The sequence below is a fragment of the Pleurodeles waltl genome, chromosome 3_2, assembly GCF_031143425.1.
Source record: "Pleurodeles waltl isolate 20211129_DDA chromosome 3_2, aPleWal1.hap1.20221129, whole genome shotgun sequence".
NCBI lineage: Eukaryota > Metazoa > Chordata > Amphibia > Caudata > Salamandridae > Pleurodeles > Pleurodeles waltl.
Genome location: NC_090441.1, coordinates 172,751,697 through 172,767,319, shown reverse-complemented (window position 1 = coordinate 172,767,319; position 15,623 = coordinate 172,751,697). Strand labels below are relative to the sequence as shown.

At 43.7% G+C, this 15,623-nt stretch overlaps 1 protein-coding gene across 3 annotated transcripts in view; it reads right to left on the bottom strand.

Annotated features, from left to right (window-relative positions):
- Window positions 1-15,623, bottom strand: part of CATIP (ciliogenesis associated TTC17 interacting protein) — a 114,499-nt gene that overhangs the window by 25,749 nt on the left and 73,127 nt on the right. For all 3 annotated transcript variants that reach the window (XM_069227096.1, XM_069227098.1, XM_069227099.1), the window contains exons 8-10: window positions 10,618-10,785; window positions 9,215-9,339; window positions 4,859-4,935 (exon numbers count right to left, since the gene is read on the bottom strand). In XM_069227096.1, coding sequence (XP_069083197.1) covers window positions 4,859-4,935; window positions 9,215-9,339; window positions 10,618-10,785 — 370 coding nt within the window. The remainder of the gene's footprint in view (window positions 1-4,858; window positions 4,936-9,214; window positions 9,340-10,617; window positions 10,786-15,623) is intronic.

Here is a 15,623-nt window from a genome sequence, read left to right as displayed (position 1 = left end):
AATATCTACGTATATCATACAAGTGGGTTCAAGTGCTAGTAACCTCTGACACCACTCTGTGACATGCCAACAAGAAGATACAGAGAATAAGAGATTAACAGACAAGAACTAAACAAGTGCAAGCTGTGACACTTGAAATAGAATAATGCCTAGAAGAAGAAGAAAAGAGAAAAAGTGGCCTATGGTACTAACTGCCATATGTACCCCTGTTCCAGCAATAATTATCACTATAATACTTATTATATATCATGAAGAAATACAAATCCCATATCTGGACCAAGAACATTATATAAATAACAGTGTAAACAAAATAGGGATTACCAATGCAGTAGAACAAGAAGAAGGGGAGAACTCTAGTGTGGTAGAAAGGGAGGGGAACAGGACACAGTGGATAAAATATTCCAAATGGGAGGAAGATGGGAAAAATTACAGGGATAACTCTAGTGTGGTAGAAAGGGAGGGGAACAGGACACAGTGGATAAAATAATCCAAATGGGAGGAAGATGGGAAAAATTACAGGGATAATGCATTTGTGCAAATGGTGAAATTTTATAAGGAATTGGCAAATGTGTCTGATTGCTATATTTGTACACATATACCCACCTCTGCCCAGGGAAGGACAGATTACGCCCAGATTCCTCTTCCTCAGTATGCTTCATGTCACATACTAAACAGCATGTTTGCAAAGGAAGTAAATGGGACTATAAAGAGAAGGCCACCTAAAAGGAAGAGGAAGGTTGGAAAAGGGAGATTAAAAGAGGGAAACAGTGGGGAAGGAAGAGAAAGTAAAGGAGGAGGTAGGATGGCTGTGTGTGGACAACTTGTACCGGAAAAAGGTGAAGCAGAGCTACTGGAAGCATTTAACATAGGAAGAGATGAGGGTTATGTACAGGGGGAGAAGAACATAGATATATCACAAATATCCCTTTCTATACATAAGGAGAAGAAGGGGTCATGGTGTTTTCGATACCTCAAAGGCAGCATCCCAAGACCAAATACATTTTATGATAAGGTGTGTCGAATGGTTACACCAGTAATGAAATGCCCTAACATACACCTCCCCAACCATAATAAGAGCAGCATAAAAGTAGGAGAAAGCACCTGCTCCAAATACTCTGATTTGGATAACATACGGAAGGGCCCAGAAGGTTTGTCTATAGGTCTCTCAGCTCCAAGGGGAATATACATAGTATGCGGGACATCTGCATATTTTAGACTGCCTGCAGGGTGGCAGGGCTCCTGCTACCTGGCGTTCGTACTACCCCGAATGTTGCATATAACAAATTTGACCAATGCAACACAAAAGGCACCGGGTAGGGTACGAAGAAGAAGGGCACCTACTTGGTTGGATAGGTTCATAGCAGTGGAAGGAATAGTTGTGATGCCATTAGGAATAGCGCATTCAGAATATCAAATACACAGATTGGCAGTATTGGTAGAAACATTAGCAAGTTCTACTGCAGCAGCTTTAGGTAACATTACTGAAGAACTTACAGACCTAAGAGCTGTTGTAATACAGAACAGACTTGCATTAGACATCATTTTAGCAAGAGCCGGTGGTGTATGTAACGTGATCCATCAGGAATGCTGTGTTTTAATACCAGACAACAGTGGGAATGTGAGGATGGCAATAGGGAAAATAGAGGTGGTAGAAGAAGGAGCAAGGAAAGTGGCGGATGTGACAGATGTGACGGAAATAGGAGGAATACTAAAGGACATCGCAGCATGGTTCCGTGGTTGGGGATCCTGGCTGATAGAAGTACTGGTGGTGGGAATAGTAGGATTTATAACATTATGTGTGTTGATAAGGGTGTGTCCTTCCTGTTTGAACATGTTAATGAAGAAAATGTGTCATAAGGACCCTGAGCACCATCATAAGAGAAGGCATAAGGATGAGACCAGGGAAAATGATGAGATTGAAAGGACACCTGTCCATCAGGATGATTAAACGGTCTTTTCATTGGGTATCAGAGGGCGGAATGTGGAATCACGTTCTCCTGGATCCATTTGGACCTAGTAGACCCTGTGATACACAATGAAAATACAGGCCTGTTTCTGTTGAACACATTAAAATGTTGAATTAACTAGGCCTTGAAGAAATGTCTATTGTACTTGAAACGCATTATGTTGCAAGGCTTGCTAAACTGATGGCCATCATGAGACACCACTGCATGCTAGCTTGCGAAATCCTCACTGCTAAAAGTACTAACGTATGCACTTATGGTTCCTCTTTCTCCACATATAGATGTATCACAAGACATTTGATTCAGAGGACATTGTGCAAGCTTCCTGTCCATGATTCTAACCCTTATATGGAACATCACGTGTGCTATATAGAAACATTTAATCATACGACATTATCAAGAACCAATGAAAATGTATTCAAATGTCTGCGGTTTAATGCTATAAAAGATCATGCATTACTTCTTTGGGCAGACTGTTCGAGCTGGATTTTGCTCGCTCAAGTCTCCGTGTACACGTATTTCTTATTGTGTCTTATTAGTTCTTATTAAAAGTAATCTAAAGAAGAGCGGCTGGTCTCGGTTTGTTTCCTGAATTGTCTGGATCTGGAATACTCTGACTGGGCTTCGATAACTTGGCTTCGACATAAAGTCTATAGGAGAAATCTCTATCAATCGCTGCAACAGACCTCTCCCCATTTGTGCAGGTGATTTCTTCAGGCATAAGAAGGTGACCTATTTTAGTCTGAACAAGATATATTTCCTCATCTTTGCACTAGTTATCTTCCGGTTTGTGCAGGGAAAACATCCAGTCTATGTAGATGCATTGGAGTCTGTGTAGGAAACATACTGACATCTGTGCACAAGTAACCCACTATGTATGCAGGAAGCTTCATCTTTTCTGTCCAGAAAATGTGTCCTTGAGTTGGAGACCTCCACAGGCTACAGGGATGCCTATGGCTAGTACATGCAGGAGTCCATCCCAAAGTGAGAGGTGTAGAAACCCTCTCATTTTGTGCAACAGCTCCCCCCATCTGTTCAGAAGAATTCCCCCATTTATTTCAGGAGACTTCTAGTCTATACAGAACATCTCTTTAATCTATGCAGAAGACGACACCAAATCTAGGAAGAAGACATCTCCCAATCAGAGTGATTCCCCTATGCCCCTTCCTCCAGACTGTGCAGCAAATCTCTGTGTACATCTGTGTAGGAGGCAGCCTTGGGTCGGAAGAGCAATATGCACCTGCACAGTGCTGTACCTGGTCTCTAAGGAACTGTTCTGGACCTTCTCCCAAGACTCCACCATCGAGCATACAACGCGGTTAACCTACGTCCCTCTCAGTGCTGCAGTGTGTTGGGCTGTACTGTATCCTGGGCTGTATGGGTCCAACCCCACGGCATCATGCAGTGCTGGCAAGTAAGACATGACCTGCCCTTTAGCACCTTTATTTCCTTCTATTTTTCCATTCTGCCCCTTCCACATAGATAGAAAATTTACTCACGAGGGGCTTTGTGGAAAAAGTAAAAGTTACACACAACTCACAATTTTAGGCTGTAGGAAGCATAAGCAGCTTATTCAGGCATAACGTATGCGCCAAAGGCCACTGTTTGATGCCATACTTCCAACATTTTTTCTGTGGCCTGGGGGCAGTGCTTTCACTCCAACTGAACGCTCCCTGGGGCAACGACAGCTTGCTTACTCCATGCACTTCCTCTGTACAGTTTGTACAGCGCATTAAAGCCCTACGTTTAGACCTCGTCAGCAGCCATTGTTCATGGCTTCCCTTTAGGTCGCCTCCCACTCCCGCATAGAAAGTGCAGTGGCTGACCATGGTGCCCCTTTGGGGAGCATTTTGCCCCCTCATCCCAGCAGAAACACCTGACTCCACCACTGAAAGGCTTAGAAGACAACCCAAGCTGAGGGCTTAGGTATAGTATAGGTAAACACAGTGATCCCCCACTCCCAATGTGCCTCCCGGAACCTCCATCTTCTTCCTGCTGGTGTGCTCTGACTCTGTCTGCTATAGGTCGATTAGAAGTGTTGCTGTAGGAGTGACCCTGCAGACCATGATATTTTGAGCTGTGATGCAGTGGGCATGAGCCCCCCTATAGCTGGAACCATTAGGCGTGTTCATCTAGAGCCAAATACAGCACTCTGTGGACCCATGCCTCTACTGCGGCAAAGGGTTGACGATAATCGCTGCATTGTGAATGGCTCATTTTGGGTTTCCTCAGGCCTCAAGAGAATAGATGAGACCATTGATACAGACAAATCTTAAACCCTGGTACCAGTGAAAGAGAAGTGAAGCAGAGGCTGATGCAGGGCAAGGTGTGAGGTGAAGCCCGGGCTCACTTCCTTTTTACATTCTACCAACTTGCAGACGAAATGGCAGCAACTTGGCAGCCCTCCTCCTGGCTCATTGTTTAACCGAATGAGACGAGAGAAACTGCTGCCTCAGAGCAGTGAGAGACAGAGATATAAGTATTTACATAGGGGGGATATAAAGAGATTCTTAAGCTACAAAAATGGTCTGAAATGTTAGGAAGAGAGTCACATATAGACTCCAGGCCTAATTCCAGACACCGCTGGGTTATTGTTAGAGTTTAGAGTCAGTGCACCTAGCAGATCACACACAGGTAGCAATGTCAGTTGTACAACAGCACAGTATGACACATTGTAGCACAGTTACCAGCTTTTGTGGCTATTTTCAATGCTTTGTAGTGGAAGAAAACTACTTTGAATGTGTTATTGGTTAGCATCTTGGAAATTGTTGCATTTTCTTACAAACTGAAGGTCAGACTGTGTGCAATCAAGATGGCCACATTTCTCTGCAAAATATATTGGAAATGTAAGACTTTGTTTGCTACGACTGACAAGATTAATACAACTAATTTACCTTTTTCAACTAAAATGGGCATGGTCTGGAGTTTCATGGTTACTGGAGATCCAACTTGGACACGGCTGGATAAATGCCTAGAGGGAATAAAAGACAAAAGCATTTTTGTGTACAGTACAATGTCTCAGAAGTGGGTTGGACCATTAAATATGCAGGAGCATATTACATCAACTGTAGAAGCTTCAAAACTCATGAAAAATCAAAGGCAGGATCTCATCAGGAAAGATAAAAGCAAAGTTTATTTTAACATGACACGAGGACTGTGACTGGCAGAGCCAAGTTCAAGAGTTCAAATTGCAGAACTTCAATACAATCTTTTATGCATGAAAACCACAAAGGCGTAACCAGGCGTTACATGTATTGTCCAATTATTTTTCACCACTTGATCAATTTCTCTAATATTACAACAAAAATTCCAGTGAGTATTTCATAACAATCGTACATAAGGTCAAATAGACAAAAACAGTTACAACAGTTACAAAACAACGGTCTACATGCGCCACATGATGACCAGGAGGGCCTTTCCACTCTGATAAACAATTTGTGCGCACACGTGTCTTAATATATTGCTGAAGCTAGCATGTAAGAGTACATCACAGTGCTGTCTTCTTGGCAAGCCTTGCATCATAACTGCATTCAGAACATACAGAGAGGAAAAAGTAAACATGGTTCATCAGAGTTATGAACTTTTAAGCAACAGGCCTCGTTTATCTTGAGTATCACAGGACCAGGAAATCCAACTCGGATTCCATTCCTGGTGATGCAATTGCAGTTCTACATTCTGCCCTCTGATACTCAATGATAACCTACATCTATTCCTCTAGTGGAACCACTTCCTCGGTATCCCCTGACTGGGGAGCACCTTACCTTGAGGTGTGATAAGGGGTGATTGCACCCTTCCATTAATATTTTTATGCAGATGGGACAGACTCGTATCAGTACACACAATGTTATCAGGACCACTATTCCTATTACCAGTGCCTCTATCAACCATGATGCCCAGTTACAAAACCACACATCAATGTTCCCCATATTCCACCAAAATCTGTAGAGGTACGCACATTCTTAGTTTCCTCTTGACCTTCTTTATTTTTCCAATGGCTTTGTTTATTTTGTCACTATTATCTGGGATGTATGCACAGCAGCTTTGATGGATCATGTGACAGACCCCACCCTCCTTAGCCAGAGTGATGTCTGGAGCATACAGTTTTGAATTACTATGGCTCTCATAGCAGTCAATTCTTCTGTTATATTCCCCAGGGCCTCCGCTGTCTGAGTCTGTCAGCTTCTCTATTAGCCCTGCCAGTTGATGTATTGCAGCTGCTGAGTCTATCATCCCAATCCCGGGCACCATAACAACTATAACTGTCAACATTCCATCTATCCAGGAGGCAGCCCTCTTCCTGCGAGCTCAATGGTGGGCCAAATCTTTTATCTGAGCTATGATGGTGAGGTGAGTCATTTGTGACAACACTAATGTAGGGTAGCAGGTATCATAGCTTCCGTTCGGGAGGTGAAAATATGCTGAGTTACCACATACGTCATCCCTTAGGACCATCTCTCAATCTGTCTAGGCTGGCAATGGTGCGGCATCTACTAGTACCTACATATATGTGGCCCCTGCATAGTATATTGAGCTATACGACAAGGTACATAAACACCTGCCTTTCCTAGCATTATTTAGGCATACGCTACTTTCCAGGAGGTTTGCACTTACAATGAAAGACTCACAGATCAGCTCCTCTATGCATGTGCTCTAATTTCACACTCCTTCCGCACAGATGCGTCGGCGGGGATATAAACCCTTGAGAGTATATTACGGAATGCATCCTCATTATGTGGTTAGGAATTGCAACGTGATGCAAGAGTGATGCAACTCTTAGGGCAGATTTATCAAGCCAGACAAAGCCACCAAGTGTGACCTTGCCTAGCTTGATAAATTTAGAGCAACACCTCACCCATTGGCAGGGAGGCTTATACTGGATACTCCAGACCCATTGGGTACCCTACTTCACATTGCTCCCGAAAATGCTCTGGCCTTTGCGGACTACTATGTGCAGTTATATGTGGGGACTTGTCTCTCATCATTAATCCTCTAATTCTTCTAGTCAAGCTGGACCTCAAAAGGTGGCAGTCCCTATTGCTCAACGTGATTGGGCGGATAGCTCTTTACAAGATGATGGTGCTGCTGCGATTCCTGGATCTTTTCCAGAAAATCCCTCTGATGCAGCCCACCATCTCTTCAGAGAGCTGGACTCGATGGCAGCTGCCTTTTTGTGGTACAATTCCAGGCCACGTCTGGCATATACCAAGTGTCAATGCGCTCCTTATGACGGAGTTCTTGGCATGAGCAATCTATACTTATACATTGTGGCAGCCCAGGTTCTTGTCTCAAATTATTGGTTTAATGGGTGCTTGTCCAATCTGGCTTGAATTAACCAGGATGGGATTTCCCAAACTACTGGACATGCTGTATAGGGGACAAATCCAATGGTCATGCTGGAGGTGATGAGTACGGTCCTTTTGGCTTAGAGAATGGCCTTGCGTTATACTGGATGGGATAGGAAGTTGACCCAGCAAACTCCATTATGGCACGGTTGGTGGTTGCGAGAGGTGGTTTCTCTGGCAGGGAGGGATTTGGCAAGTTGGATACTATTGGCATTACCTAGCTGGGTGACATATCGGGTGGCTCTCGTGTATTCTTTCCAGGAACGTAGTACTCCGGTATGAGTTAGCAACATCCTAATTTTATAAGTACTTGCAGCTGTGACACGCACTGGGTGGGCATGTGCCACAGGACACATCTCTCCCAGTCCGCTAGAGGTGAAGTTTTTGTTGGGTGTGCTCGGCAAAGGAGGAGTTTCTCAGATTTATCACACTCTTATTATCAATGTCCCAGACACTATGCATCATCTCCGGTTTACATGAGAGAGCTGGCTAGGTCCGATGAGAATGATGATTGGAAGGACACCCTAATGGCACCCAGGGTTATCATCATCTCTTCCAAGCTCAAGTTAATGCAGACATATTACTTGCATTGTGCCTACCTCACTCCACTCTGGATATTTAAAGCTGGCCTTCTCGCCGCTCCAGCATACTACAGCTATGCGCACAAACCAGTGGACTTCTTTTATGTGGTTTGGTCATGCCTAATTATATGAACATATTGGGAGGCAGTGACTGCCAAACTGTCTTCGGTCCTGGGCTGGACGGTAGATCTTTCCCCAGTTATGCTTCTCTGGGGTGTGCTTGAGGGTGCAGGTGGCACGCATGCAGACCGTCAATTATTAAGCACAGCGTGCATGGTGGCGAAGAGGGGTATAGCATCCCACTGGAAGAGACGTGAATCTCTTACATTAGCTCAATAGCGCCGAGCAATGGACTGGTGTGCACTGCAAGAGAGGCCGGTCTATGAAGCACGGGGATGTCCGAAAAAACCAGCTCCCCTTAATGACCCATACCATAATCAAGTTCAGCTGCATTATCTACAAAGACATCACAACCAGCACCCCCTACAAACTCAACATTTCCATTGGCTCTTAACACAGCCACAGCCAGACCACTACCAGACTGGAAACGTAGACATGAAAGAAAAAACTTAAAACATCGATCCTCCATACGCTCCCAGAATCTGGAACGACATTTGTTTCCTAAACTGACTATCCCAATCCTCCTTCAAGTCTGAAAACAGCTGAAGACACAGTCATGCAAAGAACAATATATCTCAATTCCATAGGTTGTCTTTTTAACCCTCTAAAGTTACCAGTCCCCTCCTCCAGAGAAACAACTTATAATTGTATTATTATTTTTTTCTCCTTGGCGCAGTATAGCACTTCATTACCTCTGGCAGAGATGTAACTTATGTAAGTAAGGCATGGCTTTTTGTGGATAATACAGAACTTAATAGAAGTGATGCCGCAGGGGAGTATCAAGACTATAGATGGATTAGGAAACATTCATCAATATTATTCTAATTCTGAGGTTACTTTACATCCTCCTTGCATCTGAAGACCACAAGAGTTTGGCTCTTAGTAACAAGAGAATATGAAAGCTACATACATGTAACATAGATGTAGCAAGAGGCCAGCATGGTTTTCTTTACAGATTCGCAAGCTATGCTTATTCCACCATCATTCACGAACTAGGAAACCTCTATAAAAGATGCTTATTCGGGAGAACTCCTGTATCTATACATTGCAGGTTACTCACACCTTTATCCATGGCAGTGGTATCATGGCAGCGCTCAGTGCATACATGAATACCACTGGAGAAGCATAGCTGAGCGTTATGTTAACAGAATAATACATGAGCACAGTATAGTCTTTTCTACGAAAAGGGCTTTTAAAAATATCTTACCCATCTGAGAGGAAGAAGCACTGCCAGGTGAAGGGGAGATCTTCTTCTGACCAAATGCTCCTCTCAATCCCATATATTTCTACAGTTTCCTTCCCAATTGTCTGTTTTTGAATGCCGAGCTCGGTCTGGCAGGAAGAAATCAAATGTAGGAACACAATTCAATACTTTCATGTACATTATGATATGTAGGTGTTCACTGGTCCATTTATTAGTTTGCTAAGGGGGAACACTTTAATCTTCTAGGAGCTTTCAGGCATTTAGGTCACAAAACTGTATGTGAGGAATGTAAGGGATTTTCCCAACAAGATATGGTGTGTCTATCAAAGCACTCAAAAGTTGCCCCCTGTCAGGTATGAGTAGATAATACAGCAATGTTTCTCAGCTCTTAACTACCTGAGCAGATCTGGTTGTTATCATTCCTCAAAACTGCCACATACACCTTGATCCTATGGTGTCACCACATACCTGCTCAAGAAGGAGAGTTCCTTCAGAGCCAAGAAAGGGACATACATTGTTCAACTCTTAAACTTTCCAGTTTTAACGCTAGATTGTGTAACACACCTTACCAGCCTACATATACTCCAGGAACCAGCAAAGGCAAGAAGGTAAAATATTGCAAAATATACGTTTCATGAAGATTTACTAGCACCATCTTATTGGAAAGGCATCATGTGAGATCACAAACTTCAATTTCCAGTTCAAAGATAACAACTAACTTGGAAGGAGTTCAGAAGATGCACTAGATCCAACAACATTTGGTTGGAGATTTGAAAAAAACATTTTAAATAAAAACAAAAGGTTATTTCAGACCACAATGTATCTAGTCATACAATACATCAATGAAAAAAAGAGGTGATTTTAATTACAAAATTATCTGGCTAAGAATTTGAACCTAATCAAAATCGTACTATTGATGATTCACTATAAGACATTCCTCTTCTCTTTCTCAGTTTGTGCATTTTTCTTTTTGCCTTTTTTGTTTTTTTTCTGTATTGTTGATTTTTTTTTCTAGACATTCAATGCCACCTTATCATTTGTTGTTTGGTTAGTTCTCTGTTTTGCTGCTTGGAAAATTAGTTATGTGACGGTATTTATAGGGTATGTTGTTCACTGTGATACATAGAGATCTTTCTAATTAGAAAGTTGAAGAAAAAAGGCTTGAAATGTGACCTCTACTTACAGAAATCGATAAAGCAAAGCATCTCTAGGAAAAACAAATTATTGTAAATAACTTTTCTGTACTTTCAATGTAGAACATCCAAGTGAGAAAATCTCATAGAAATTTGTTATACTTTACTGAAAGTTAAGAGACTGAATAGTAGCATTATTAGGAATGTTTGTGCACTGGCATTACACTATGCTGACTCAGCTAGGGCTGACAAGCCAGGTGTACTCTCACTTACAAATGTGCAGGTGCTGAGATTAGACTCCATGTCGAATGCAAGGAAGAGCAGGTTTTCTGGGATCACCCTCCGCTTTGCCAGAATCCTCATGATAAGCAGGTTAGATGCTTCAGACACAAAGCCTTTCATGGATTCCCAGGCAAATGAGAGGGCCTGCTTCCTCACATCCTGAAAAGAAAACAAGCGAGATCACAAAGTTAGATAGAAGTTTGCATCCACAACCCTTCCTCCACCGCACTTCATGACTAACATGAACAGTACCTTACATTTTGGGTAACAGCACTAGTGGAGATCAAATCGCACAGCTAAGACGTATAATGCCGCAAACCTTAATATAAAAGGACTTTTGGCAGGTGTTAGGATATCTCAGCTCTGATACATCCCATATCCTTCCATTCCATTCCATGGCTAAGGGCCTTACAAAGCTCCATCAGTCCACCTCAGTGCCAGTATTCCATGACAAGAGATCCCGCTTCTCCATGAGTTCCCTAGTCACTATTAAGCAACTTAGGTTGCCATCTTGCATTCAACCAAACAAGGGTTTCTCCAGACCTGAATATACTTTAAATCCAAAGTGGCTGGCGTTCTCTCCAAGCCCATTAAAGATTTGCCCAAATGCAAGGGGTGTGGCATGGACTGGATCAAGCTGTCTACCAAGCTCCAGCAGCCTGGAAACCTCAGTGGCTGTAGAATGTAGCGCTGCTGTGAGCCAAGACAGCCAAACTCCCTAAGGACACCGACTGGAGGGGAGAGATTGGCCTAGGCCTACTAATCACAGTGGTGGTCATCTGGGAGTACAGTATTCCCCCTGCCCCACCTCAGTGGGCGCGTGACATGCATCATGGAGGCTGGGCTGGGACCGCGGCTGCTGAGTCAGATCTTCTGGGCCCAGAAGGAAGGGAAGATTAGCCCTTGGTGCCGGTAATCGAGCGTGGTGGCCTTAGAGACCTCCCAACCCTATCCCCCACATGGTGTAATCTGAAACGACAGCTGGTGGATTGCGGATGTGGCCCCTCTCCTCCTGTGCGAGGCACAACTAATGAAGAGTGGCAGATCTTGCTTTTGGTGGTGTGAGGGCAGTGGACCCCATGGGTGGCACAGACTACACTCCCTTGCTGGCTCCCCCAGTATGGACATGCTTGACTGCATGACTTGCTCCTGACAGAGGTGGTTCCCTGTGATAACTTTGGGGGGGCAGGGGGAGCCTGTCTGTGGACCTATAATCTGAGACCATATGGAATATGGAGACCACGCCCAGTCATGAACTGCATACAATGCACCATATCATTGCTTGAATCACCAAACTGGGACATCAGTACGAGGAGAGTGGGCAGGGGACCCAATTATGTCGTAAGAAGTGTCTTTGGCCTGGGCACCATCTGCTGATTGTTGGGGCCCTGACTGGCTGCTGAGGTGCTGTGGCCTACGGGGTCACAGCGATGCACTTCCCTACTGTGCCTGAGCATGACCGACCAGGGGATAAGACTGATACTGTTGTTCTCAAAAATGAGTAAAACAGTGGTTTTGAAAGCAGGCCAGTGGCAGGCAGGCCAAGTCAGCATACACCCAGGAGATGTCAGCCACGAGTGAACATCCAGATGCCGAGGAGGTTGATATGAAAGCACTGCTTAGTAGGGCACAACTAAGCCTGACATCCATTGACCAACATATCAATTCCCTGACTATGCACAATGACACCAGAACCCACAAAATACAAAAGCATGAAGGCTGCATCTCGGAAGCTGAACAAAGAATATCCATCATGGAGGATGATCAACAGATCAGAAAAACTCCTGCAGATAGAAAAGGTACTGTCCCTCATAAAGCCAAAAATGATGAGCACCTTGAACTACGCTCCCAAAGGAATAATCTGCACATAATGGGAGTTACATAATCCACAGAAACTGAAAAAATTGAACTATCTGCGGAGGAAATGCTAGTGTCACTATTTGGTGTGGAAGCTTTTCCAAATCATTAATTTTGGAGAGAGCGCACTGCTTGCTCGTGTCCCATCCACCCCTGGGGGCAGCCGCCTGACACATCAAAGCCCCGCTGTTGAACTTCAGTGACCGAGACACAGCATTGCAATTAGCCAGAGAGAAAACAAGCATTGGCAAAGCCAACTGATCGCACATTTGAGACCCATTGGGTTTGTCACCGTTTCAGCCATTCTGCAAAACATCCATGATGCTATGCATCATGGCTAAAAACAGAAACCATAAAGCCTACATTACTGGCTGCATCATTTTGTAGATGCACATACCAAGCACATGCATGGCTGCAAAATGACGCAAGACTCTTTTTTATTTATTTTTGTTTACCAATCCGAGTTGGATTGGTAAACAAACAAAAAAGTAGTGGCAGGGATAAACAACTTGAGTTGAGGAATCAACTTGGGTGGGGTAAAGAACACAGGTGGGGGAAGCAACTAGGAGTTCAGAATCACGTAAGAATGCAATAAGGGAGTGCACATCACAGAAAGGGGAGGACAGGCCAACATGAGCGCAGAAGAGGGGGATAAGTGCTACAGGGAGCAGTAAAACACATCCACTCTTGATGAGTGGTTAAACAAAAAGAGAAAAATAGCACCTGAAAAGTGAGCAGTGGTAGGATATATGTAATGGGTCCATACCCAGGGGAGGGAAATATACAAGATGAGGAAGTAAAGCCCACACGAGCTGATGAATAAGATGCAACCAAATGAGAGTGACAATAATGGCAGCCAATGCCAATCAATGGGTGGCTTTAAGCGCAGCTAAGGTGACAAAATGTTATTGGCGATGTCGAACGTCTTGTTTGATTGCAAAGGAAAAGAATGGCTTCAGAACAACCTAAATTTTTTATTTTTTTACAATTGTTATTAATACTTGTGTATGTTATATTATGATATACACACCAAACAACTTCTTCCCTTTACAGACAAATGAGTCAGATTGGCATTGCCAAGTCTTGTTAGAGTGAGAGGAGGCAAGACAGAATGGGAGCTTCCAGGGGCAGTCATTAACAGCAGAGCTGCACTGAAAGGCAAACATACTTTCTGGTCCCGAAAAGTTCAGTGTCCATAATAAAATTTGAAACTATTATGTAAGACGATAAAATATTGCTGCATGGTAGCATGCCACCCTAAAATAATCTATTGAAGATATAAAAGATAAACTATCTGCTTTAGACCTTGCACCTTTTTGTGAACAAAAATGTGTAAGCGTCCCAAACAATTTCAATGACAGACATGTACAAGCCTCTGAAGTCAGGCAACCTTTACCTTCTAGAGCAGTGGTTCCCAACCTTTTGTCTTCTGTGGACCCTCACTTTTTCATAACTGGAACCTGGGGACCCCCACTGAATCATTATTGGAATCCTAGGACCCCCCACTGAGTCATTAGTGAAAGCTGGGGACCTAATATGTAAATATTATTTAATTTTCTAAGCAGTCGCGGACTACCTGAAGAGACTTCGCTGACCCCCAGGGGTCCCTGGACCACAGGTTGGGAACCACTGTTCTAGATCAAAGGAACGAACAATAAGCAAGAATCATTGGGAGGGTTTTACAAATATAAAATAAACATTAAAATCACAATGAGAACAGCTAACAAATCACAAATTATAAATTAAATATGGAAACACGTAAAGAGATCAATAGAAAGTTGATGCTCTAGCAGCTTGGGTGATGTATAAGGTCATGGTCTGCCAAGGCAACCTTGGCCATAGAAACCAAATCTTTTAAAGTAGAGAAAACTACAGCATCCAACCAGCAACAGTAAGCCCCAGGTAACAAACAACACAAATTTATAAAAATAATCCCTATAGGTGGGCACCAAGTGTGCCTTGCTTGTGAGACGCGTGCACAGCAAACTGGTATTCATGCAAAGTGCCCCTCGAAATCACAACGGAGCTCAAGTGACTCCTTTCAACGACAGCACTTTAAGTAAGAGTTGACACAGTGTAAATCAAACAATACAATCGGGGATGCTTTGTGGCAGTCTGAGCATTGCTGTAAATAAAGTAGAAGAGAGGGTCAATGTACCTGCTGAATCACAGATAAGTACTTTAGCTAGGTCAGCTATAGGTAGCTGCCTCAGCTTGCTATAGGTGTAGCTAGCTCAGGCTTGTACAGTAGCGGGTCTATGTTTCAGCACTCTCAGAACACTCAGGAAATGTCTCCAATGGCTCTCGCCACTCACTAGAAGAGAGGTGATTCAGAGCCTGATTTGCTCAAGATTAGATTTTGGCAACTCTTTAGACACTGGCAGTCCAAAGTATGTTATCAAGAGGCTACAGGTAGTCCAAAATGCTGCCGCAAGGACCCTATTTAAAATCCCTAAATTTCAATCAGCAGTCCTGGCATTGGTGGCCTTGCGTTGGCTGCCGATAGATAAAAAGATAAACTTTAAAGCCTCACGTATAGTCCACAAGATTATCCACAGCAAAGGCGCCCCAATAATCAGAAATCTTTTCTTACCCCCATGCCCCCAATCATAGACCACGTTCTCAATCATACGGACTCCTGTCGATCCCAGAAATTAAAAAAGCAAGATGCGGTGGCAGATCGTTTGCATATCGTACTGAAATTATGGACCGCCCTCCCTACGGAACTGAGATTTCAGCAGTCAGAAACAAGATTCAGGAAGCTGCTAAGAACACTTCTGTCCTAGATCTACTGCCTGTGCCGCTCTGTATGGGTTTGATGGAGTTAGCACTGGGACACTTGAGTGGGAGCCATTGGCTCTATGAAAACTGGGTAGTAGGAGCAGTTCTAGTAGGAGTAGTGGGTCAGTGCACTGCTGCTTTTATCACACAAATCCTTTGGTCAGTGAACCACTGGAGGAGTTCATGGGGAGTCTTGGGGGTGCACCCAGTGCCCCCAGTTCTACAGCGGGTCCTGCACGGAATACAGAAGTCAACAGGACCAAAGTCGCCCGTCTTTCTTTTCACATTTTAATCCCTCACTCTCTCATATCAGTGTCAGATTACACACGATAACGCATCTGGACTGTCACTAGGACAGT